This window comes from Rhizopus microsporus (assembly GCF_002708625.1).
Source record: "Rhizopus microsporus ATCC 52813 unplaced genomic scaffold scaffold_20, whole genome shotgun sequence".
NCBI classification, from domain to species: Eukaryota; Fungi; Mucoromycota; class Mucoromycetes; order Mucorales; family Rhizopodaceae; genus Rhizopus; species Rhizopus microsporus.
Window position 1 is genome coordinate 215,017 of NW_019671935.1, and position 8,184 is coordinate 223,200.

General features: G+C 37.4%; 5 protein-coding genes across 5 annotated transcripts; 1 reads left to right on the forward strand and 4 right to left on the reverse strand.

Moving 5' to 3' along the window:
• Positions 1-149: 149 nt before the first annotated feature.
• RHIMIDRAFT_219152 (uncharacterized protein) lies at positions 150-1,319 on the reverse strand. Its single transcript, XM_023607372.1, has 3 exons — positions 1,110-1,319; positions 399-1,053; positions 150-349 (listed from the first exon to the last, which is right to left on the reverse strand). Exons 1-3 carry the CDS (start codon positions 1,245-1,247, stop codon positions 180-182), a joined length of 963 nt encoding a protein of 320 aa, XP_023462656.1. The 5' UTR covers positions 1,248-1,319; the 3' UTR covers positions 150-179.
• A 1,764-nt stretch (positions 1,320-3,083) lies between these two features.
• On the forward strand, positions 3,084-4,876 carry RHIMIDRAFT_241164 (uncharacterized protein; the record flags this gene model as incomplete). The annotated part of the gene is made up of 2 exons (XM_023609522.1): positions 3,084-3,269; positions 3,317-4,876. 2 exons carry the CDS (start codon positions 3,084-3,086, stop codon positions 4,874-4,876), a joined length of 1,746 nt encoding a protein of 581 aa, XP_023462657.1.
• A 24-nt stretch (positions 4,877-4,900) lies between these two features.
• On the reverse strand, positions 4,901-5,887 carry RHIMIDRAFT_207258 (Metallo-hydrolase/oxidoreductase; the record flags this gene model as incomplete). The annotated part of the gene is made up of 2 exons (XM_023606973.1): positions 4,901-5,736; positions 5,791-5,887. 2 exons carry the CDS (start codon positions 5,885-5,887, stop codon positions 4,901-4,903), a joined length of 933 nt encoding a protein of 310 aa, XP_023462658.1.
• Positions 5,888-6,589: 702 nt separating this feature from the next.
• RHIMIDRAFT_267209 (uncharacterized protein) lies at positions 6,590-7,401 on the reverse strand. The gene is made up of 3 exons (XM_023611982.1): positions 7,188-7,401; positions 7,000-7,130; positions 6,590-6,973 (listed from the first exon to the last, which is right to left on the reverse strand). The coding sequence occupies exons 2-3, from the start codon at positions 7,128-7,130 to the stop codon at positions 6,847-6,849; spliced, it is 258 nt and encodes an 85-aa protein (XP_023462659.1). The 5' UTR covers positions 7,188-7,401; the 3' UTR covers positions 6,590-6,846.
• Positions 7,369-8,088, reverse strand: RHIMIDRAFT_267212 (uncharacterized protein). Its single transcript, XM_023611983.1, has 3 exons — positions 8,032-8,088; positions 7,816-7,972; positions 7,369-7,755 (listed from the first exon to the last, which is right to left on the reverse strand). The coding sequence occupies exons 2-3, from the start codon at positions 7,957-7,959 to the stop codon at positions 7,546-7,548; spliced, it is 354 nt and encodes a 117-aa protein (XP_023462660.1). The 5' UTR covers positions 7,960-7,972; positions 8,032-8,088; the 3' UTR covers positions 7,369-7,545.
• Positions 8,089-8,184: the final 96 nt, after the last annotated feature.

Sequence of the window (8,184 nt, forward strand, 5' to 3'; positions counted from 1 at the left end):
ATATTTACATCATGTTTTGTATTATAGAATGATCAAAGCAAAGTCTTTTTTTAGATGAATTTGAAGGAAGACATCCATAGTTAGCCTTCTTTGAAGGTAAATTGATATCCAAATTGTTGTGATATGCTCAAATAAAATGGGAGTATTGCATGAGATCAAAGACAAGTGATAGAGAGCGTTTATTTAATACATATAGCGTTGGGAGGCGAAGCAACACCGTGTTCCTTATTCAAAGGCGCACTTGTAAAGAAGTACGTGTAAACATTGTCTTTGGCAGAATCTTCTGCAAGTTTGTCCAAGTAGAACATTTCACCAATAGGCATACCGAAGCCACCAAGAAAGGCTGAGTCTATTTATAATCGTTAGTTTCTACTTGATATATTATCTTTATTTCTTACGACAAGAGTCACTCCAGTCCTTAGGAGGAAAGGCTTCAAAGGGGAAGCAATCGGAAGCGACTGCAGCAAAGTGGTGATCCCATATCCATCGATATGTATCTTGACATGCCTTAACGCCTGCACATTCAGGTTGATGGACGTCTGGGATATATTCCTTTATTTTTTCACCATGTTTCTCATAGGCGGCGATCCAACCAGTGCGAAGAAGAAGGATATCACCAATCTCGAAAGTGACACCTTGTGCAGCAGCAACTTGATCCAACTCTTCAACAGGAATTTCAGTGTACTTGAGAGGATTAAAATCAGGCTTATTTGTTTCTGCCCATCTGCCATAATCAAGTAATACAGCACGTCCAGCGATACCACGTCGAGCCATGTGATGAATACCCAAACGGCCACATTTATTAAGGATATCTGAAGGCTTGACGCCATTGTAAAAACAGCCAGAGCCAATATGACCTAGATGGCAGAGACCATCCCATTGGGTAGAAGCTTGGGTATTGAAGTTTTGATAGACATCATCGAATGCTATGGCTCCCTCTATCAAGGGCTTTAAATGGTGCTCAAATCCAGCTCTTCCTAAGAGAGCAGGATTTGGTGATTCTAGTTTCCAGTTGAGTGGGAACATAGCTCCACGGCGAATGTATTTAGCTGCCTAATAGATTGGAAAATAAATACTCAGAGGAAAATGGAGAGAATTGGTCTGCTTACATTGGCTATTCTTTCTTCTGTCAATAGATTGAGTGTACCAAGGTTGTCATCATCACCCCATAAACCCCAGGCGGTATGATCGGGGTATTTGTTATCAATTGGTAATTCGTCGTAGCTAGGTAGCTTGTTATTAGCCATGTGTGGTTCAATAAGGTTTAGAGACGCGTAAAGTGGATAATTGCTCTTATTTAAATGAAAGTGAACAGGACAAAAAATCCCGCCTTACTAATATATTTGTCCATGTATTCCCACTCTGTCATGTATTATAAAGTTCTCCGCTTAAACTGAAAAAAATAGCTGCTTGATTTATTCGGATTCATGTTTACTTTCCTCTGTTTGCATTATTTGTGATTATGATTGACAATGATTTATTATCATATATAAGAAATTATTGACGTCAAACTAATTAATATTACGGTTTATAAGTTCTTACGTGAGTTGTAAGAATATAAATACATATCTACTCAGACGGGAACAAGTAGGGCCGAAATGAACCTATGAATAAAAGAGGAAGCTGCTGGATAACTTTGTGCCGATTAAAGAAAGCGCTTCCATAGAGTCGACTGCCTGAAGGGAAGCTTTCGTACTGAAACTGACCAAGTGCTTGAAGGATTGAATAAAGGATCAATAAGTGTCATTGTATCGTTTTGGAACAGTTTATGGTATTCCCTAAATACCTCTTATATCAATTTAGAGACTCATTTATATAGATGGTCAATAAGTATCACTGAGGTATAACCGCAAGAGGTAGCGCTTAAACATTAAATGAAGCTCCTCCCACAAAATGCAGAAAAGTAAAGCTCCTACGCATTAACAATTATAAATCAATAGAACATTTACTTAATAAACACATCATACTTTTATTTTATTGACTTTTACGTTTTAATATTTTTATCCTAACAAATATCACACATTTGATATTCGCTAAAGTTCAAGGGCCGAGAAAACCGTCTAGTTTGGCAGGATGACATATGGGCATAAGCTTGGAATGGATAGACCTGGGAGATGGTTGTTAAAGACAGCTCGATTTATGGAGTTTCATCTAAGTAGGTTCTGAATCATGTTGTTCATATAAGCTGAGTATAGATGAGAACATGATAGATTCCTGCGAGATACCTGTCTGAGGGCGGAGGTGGTCGTAAGAAAATATTGGGCAGCAATACTTCATCAAGGAAAGCTGCGTAAACGATTACTATCAACCAACTTTACAACAAGAGTTTCTAGTACAGAGCTGATTTGGTGTTCCATCCATAATGGTTGACATATTTCAGCCTAGCGCAAAGCCTAGTCAAGAGTATTTTATACTTTCCAAAACACTTCTCGGGCAATATTAAGAGGTAGTCCGTTAATTGAAGAAATGGTAAATAAAGGCCATTTCCCAAAAAGGAATGTCGTATTTACGAAGAATTATGTTATTTCAAGATATCACGACTACCATATGTGCCGTATAATGAACTATGGAGTTATGTGAAAAATGCGATATCTTACGATGTATCGTTATTTAATGTGTAACCGTATCGTCGACTTTCAGTGCCCGTGCACAAATGCTCTATAGGGTAATCAGCCCCTTTTGGAGTCTTTAACAAAGAAGTATAGCAACTGCCGAAAACATGGTTAGCCTTTTGGATATAACAATCCCTAATCTTTCCCTAAGCACTTTTTCTAAATCTTTGACTACCACTTTTTAACCCCATACTCTAAGAGTCTTTCTCTTTTTGTCTATTGAACGTGGTAACATTTATGCTGGTAAAGTCTAAGTTAATTTAAAATAATGCTTGACTGATAAGGCACAAGCTTATGGTTAACTTATTGATAGAACAGGGTTGATGCTTGCTAGCTATTGTTCTCAAAGCTGCTTATTCTATGTTTATCATTGTGTTTCAATATCGGAGTCTGGAGACGATATTGGCCAAGAGTTATTATTATTTTTACCCTTTCCTTTTTTCTTTTCCTTCTATTTAACACAAGTATATCATGTCAAATGATATTTGTTTAAACGTAGGCAGACCAAGCAATGCTTTAAACTCAGGAAGAGAGATACTTGTGTCGTCACCACCTCCTTATTCAATAGAATATGAAAACTACAACTTTGCAAACACTAATCCTGCTCATCTCCAGTGGTCACCTGAACACCAACAGTCTAACGAGGATGTAGCAGAGGTACCGTAACAAACTTGGGGATGATTCAATGCTAATTTTATGGATAGTCCAGCCAACTTGCCTCTTTACAGTTAAAAGTTATCACATCTATTACTGATCCATGGCAGGGTACACCTTTTGACTGTAGTTGTGTCTTGGAGAATCGATTTTTACTGCTAGGATACAAAGAGGGTATCCAATTAATTGACCTAGACAATAGCCAACTAAAGCCCCAGATCATCATCTGGACACGGGTCAGACAGATACGGGTGATTGAAACCTGTCGAATTATTCTCATGTTGACAGATCGTCATAAGCAGATACGATGTTATTCTTACGACGCCATCTTGAAACTCATATACGGAGTATTATCACTTGATTGGTCAACAAGACGTGATAAAGCTCATGATGTGCCTTCACTTAAAGACTGGCAACAGGTAGCTACAAAGTCAGCACTGAATACGTTACCTGAAGAAGAAGATGACGTTCCTATATCAAGTATAAATAGTTTCAGTTTAAGTTTGAAGGAAAGACTGGCAAAGAAGCAAAAGGAAAAAGTGCCAGTGAACAAGCAATCATGTTTCTTGGTAGACCAGCCCGCACTTTCAAAACCATACTACGTGTGTGACAACTTGATATTACAAGAGTTCTATTATAAGCTTTCGGACTCCAAAGAGTCGATCGACATACAAATCTATCAAACATCATCCTACCTCTTTGTAGCTGTCCTTCATCGTGATAAAATAGTACTTTGGCAGAAAAAAAGAGATCATCCACTACGGCATTTTTACAAGTTTAAAGTATTTTGGATACCGACAGAGGCCAAATCGATTGCCTTTGCAGACGATAGAACTACGCTTCGGCATATCATTGTCGTATTTACAACAGAGGCGACTTCAATTGAGCTGCGAGACAGTAAGGTGCAGTCAGTCGCTATTGACTCCACATTACGAAGGGTTTACGAATCGACATGGATTAGGGAGCAATTTGAGCATCACCTTGTACAACCACGGCAGCTTAATCCTAACAGCAATAATATCTCATTAAGCGAAAGTTGTAATCTACCCTACCCTTCACTGCCGGCCAGTGTGAGCATACCACCTATCCAGTGGACTCTGATGCAACAACTTCCCTTTTATCCAGACGATCTTCCACCAACGACGCTTACCACCGATTACTCCATTCCACCTTCTTATACCACAGTCATAACAGCCTTGCCCACATCAGCACCGCCCGATCCTGTTGCTCTGCCCTCTGCCGCAGCACCTCAACTGTTTTTTGCTACATTTTCCAAGCAAAGCTTCATCATCGACATAACCGGTAATTTGTATTCCACCCAAGTATATTGTTGGACAGAAGCTCCGAGTCACATAGAATTTATTCAGCTCGATATGAATATCAGTCGCTGGTATGCTGTTGGTTTTGGTCCTACGACTGTCGAAGTATTGGACATGAAGACAGGCAAGCTGATACAAAAGGTAATGCATGGAGCTTCTGTAAAGTTTCTAGGCCGATGGAATGAGACAGTGACTGAGGAGGATAAAAAGACTAGAATAAGATTTAAATCTTTGGTTTGGAGCTGTGCAGCCAAAGAGAGGTCTCATGTATACATGCTATGGAATCAATAAAGCTTTTGTACATACATTTATTTATTATAAATTATTCTGATTAACCCAATACCACTTGGAATTTATAATGAGATGATAATTCTCTTGTACAAAGTCATAATGTTTTGCTGTCTTGGCTTTTCCATCTTTATGTAGCTTGTAGAGGTGCAAAACGACGCTTCTAGCAGCAGGAAGATGAAGTGATTCGGGGTAGTCCTTGTACAGAACTTTAACAATTTCCATGGGAGTCCAGCCATCTTGTTGATTAAATAGCTGTATAATCTGGTCCTCTCTTTCTAAGCGATGTCGAATGTATTCATTTATCTTGTTTGTTCCATTCTCAATGACAGGCCCATGGCCAGGGTAGAGTCTCCTTGGCTGTAGTTTGGCTAGTTTTTCAAGTCCAGAAAGATACTGATGTAAATCCTCAAATATGGTACTTCCTTGACCCAATACACAATCTGCAGTAAATAGACTTTCCTCTTCCTCTAACCAAAACGTGCAATGATCTGAAGTGTGTCCAGGTGTGTAGATCACTCTAAGTGTCGCGTCATCCACTTTGAATGTTTGTTCATCTTTCAGAGGTAGGACAGAAATGTCTTGTGGGAAATCCTTCAAATGGTCTACATGTTTACCAGAGGGCAGAGGAAATTTGTGTACACGAATTTGCTTCTTTGGATTAAGGATTGAAGAAGATAAGATATCATGAAGACCGCCCCAGTGGTCAAAGTGACCATGGGAGATGATGATATCAGATATATATGCATCTGCTTGAATATCTTTAAGAGAATTTTCAAGGAGAGGAGTGTACTCTGATATGCCTTGACCACAGTCAAGCAGCAGCTTCTGAGCACCTGCGCCCAAGATATACGTATTCGTGCCTGAAATACTTGTTATTCACTAGCCATTTCTTACAATATATCAATCTTATTCACCTTGTAAAGTAACCTTTCCAGGATTCAAACCAAGCACTCTCCATACTCTGGAAGATAGCTTCGAAAAGGTTGGTATGGATACGAGAGCTTCTGTCATTTTTGTATCAGAATAAAAAGATATAAGATTACCAAACCTCAGAAAATCCTGTGGAATAACTCTAAAAACAGGATTTTAGTTTTAATTGGTACGGTTGAAATTTTTTTGGTACGACTTGTAAATAAAATTGATACATTTTTTTTTTTTGGATATTTTGGAAATAAACTTTGGGACAAAATGGTTTTTTATTTCTGAAGAAATACTTAAAGGTAACATATGGCGATGACACTTACCTTAGACCTAATTCTTTATCAATGCATCTAACCCAGAATATCACCCAACCTTGGCAATCCTGAACAGTGTCTGATCCCACAAGCAGCAGGAAGGCGAGGTGTCAATGTATCTGCTTTATCAAGTAGGGTTCCTCGTAATATTGCTCTTTATTTTGATTAGCACTCTTATGCGCATAACCGTAATGGTAACCAAAAAAAAAGAGGAACTCGACACAAGGCCATTAAATGTAGTTATGACGTTCTCAAGATCCTAACTAGGGTTTTTTCTTTCTTATTTCATGCGAGTATTGAATGTTGCTTCGGTACTTCAGTGGTAGCATGATCAGAATAAGTTTAGGTTCTGGGGCGTCTCTTTCTACTTGTCATGTGAGTATTGGATGTTGCTTTAATACTCCAGTAGTAGCATGATGAGAAATGGTCGAATGAGGTTTGGTTGTTGCGTTTTACTTTACTGGTTCTTCGTACACCAGATGTAGTTCGACAGGAGGCATCTTAGGGTCTGGGGTTTGGGAGTATATAGTCTTCACCTTCTCGTGGTTACTCCTGTTATTAGAAGCTTAATGCTTTGAAGCGAAGAGAGACTTTTTGCCATTCATCTTGAAGAAGTATTATAATAAACTACACTCATTCAATAAAATAGATTCTCTGTACTCTTAACTTTTATTTTACATAATTTTAATAATAACCTAACTTAAATTTTTGTTTAAAAAAAAAAAACGATTCATACTAGTCACTGAAAGCAGCTGCATAGGTTCTTTTGTTATCACTCGCAACGAAACAAGGAGGGAAATACACTTCAGAACCTTCATCAAGGGAGACAGAGAAAGAGATAGTTTTCAAATGGCTAGTAATACTTTCAATGACTTGGCACAATTGTACGCCAGCTTTAGCACAGGTGGCAATAGTTTAGGAACTTCAGTTGGGGATTCTGGCGTATAGTACCGTTGAGATGTTCCTATCAGGGCAACGGATCCTTTATTATAAGTCATTACTTGAGCAGAGATATACATTCCTGTCAAAGAAAGAGATCAATTAATATGAACAAGAGCCTTTTTTTTATACTTTACCACTGAATACGAATGAAATGATTTTAAAGTTGTCGGGCATAGTTTTATAATCTTTAACAAGATATAAAATAAAGCTTTTTAACATTAGTGGCATTTTGATCTCGAACTCTTGTAACTCTTTTGTTCCTGTTGGGCCTTTGTTATACAAGCCAATTTCAACACATCCAATTTCGTGTGTCAAATATTTGAAGACCAAATCAGCATGATTAGCTGCTATATTCCTGTTGATTTTGTTTATTGATCCAATCAGTCGATCTTTGTTAATTTCTCCAGAAGATGCAGTACTTTCTGTTTTTCTATTTATAAAATCAAAATATTCATATTAGTCAAGACAGCTTCTTCTCTCACAGTATCAATGCTATGCATGACTTAGTTGTTTACTGGTTTTGATGAAACCATAAACATCATCTAAAAGATCTTCTTCAGATTTGAACGGTACTATAGTAGGTCCATTGATGAAGAGCATAATGTAATTAATTATGCTATTTTTGAACCAATACTTTTCTTTATTATTAACTGGGTCCGCAGGTACAGCATCCATAACATCATAAATCGCTCTGAATGTTATCTAGTAATATAATATTAACGAAAATGGAGTTAAAAAAATAAAGAAAAATTCAAATTTTGCCTTTTGATTTAGTAATAATAATATATCTTCCAGTTCTTTAGAAAGGTCATTATTCAGTGAGTGATTAACATGTTCTTTTATTTCCACGAGGTCCTCTGAACTGAAATGATTGAACCAGCTAGGATCATTAGGATTAAAGAGCATTGAGTGTGCAGGACTAAAAATAATGTAAATAATAAGATACAAATAAAACTGTTGCAATATAGGTTTACTTACTGAACATAATACTATAGTTGACGAAAGGAAGATGGAGGATGTGGTATAAGCTCTTCGAGCCGTGCTTTTTATTTGAAAATATATAAAATAAACAAGAAAAAGTGTAGACTATCTCTTTTAACCCTTTTCCAAGCTAAGCATTCTATTTTTTTT

Coding starts and splice junctions, on each gene's coding strand:
- RHIMIDRAFT_219152 (XM_023607372.1), bottom strand. CDS start 1,247: ATGGCTAATAACAAGCTACCTAGCTACGACGAATTACCAATTGATAAC. Junction 1,054..1,109: donor CAGAAGAAAGAATAGCCAAT/GTAAGCAGACCA, acceptor CCAATCTATTAG/GCAGCTAAATACATTCGCCG. Junction 350..398: donor GGACTGGAGTGACTCTTGTC/GTAAGAAATAAA, acceptor GATTATAAATAG/ACTCAGCCTTTCTTGGTGGC.
- RHIMIDRAFT_267209 (XM_023611982.1), bottom strand. CDS start 7,130: ATGTATATCTCTGCTCAAGTAATGACTTATAATAAAGGATCCGTTGCC. Junction 6,974..6,999: donor CCACCTGTGCTAAAGCTGGC/GTACAATTGTGC, acceptor AGTCATTGAAAG/TATTACTAGCCATTTGAAAA.
- RHIMIDRAFT_267212 (XM_023611983.1), bottom strand. CDS start 7,959: ATGCTCTTTAATCCTAATGATCCTAGCTGGTTCAATCATTTCAGTTCA. Junction 7,756..7,815: donor TATTATTACTAAATCAAAAG/GCAAAATTTGAA, acceptor TTATATTACTAG/ATAACATTCAGAGCGATTTA.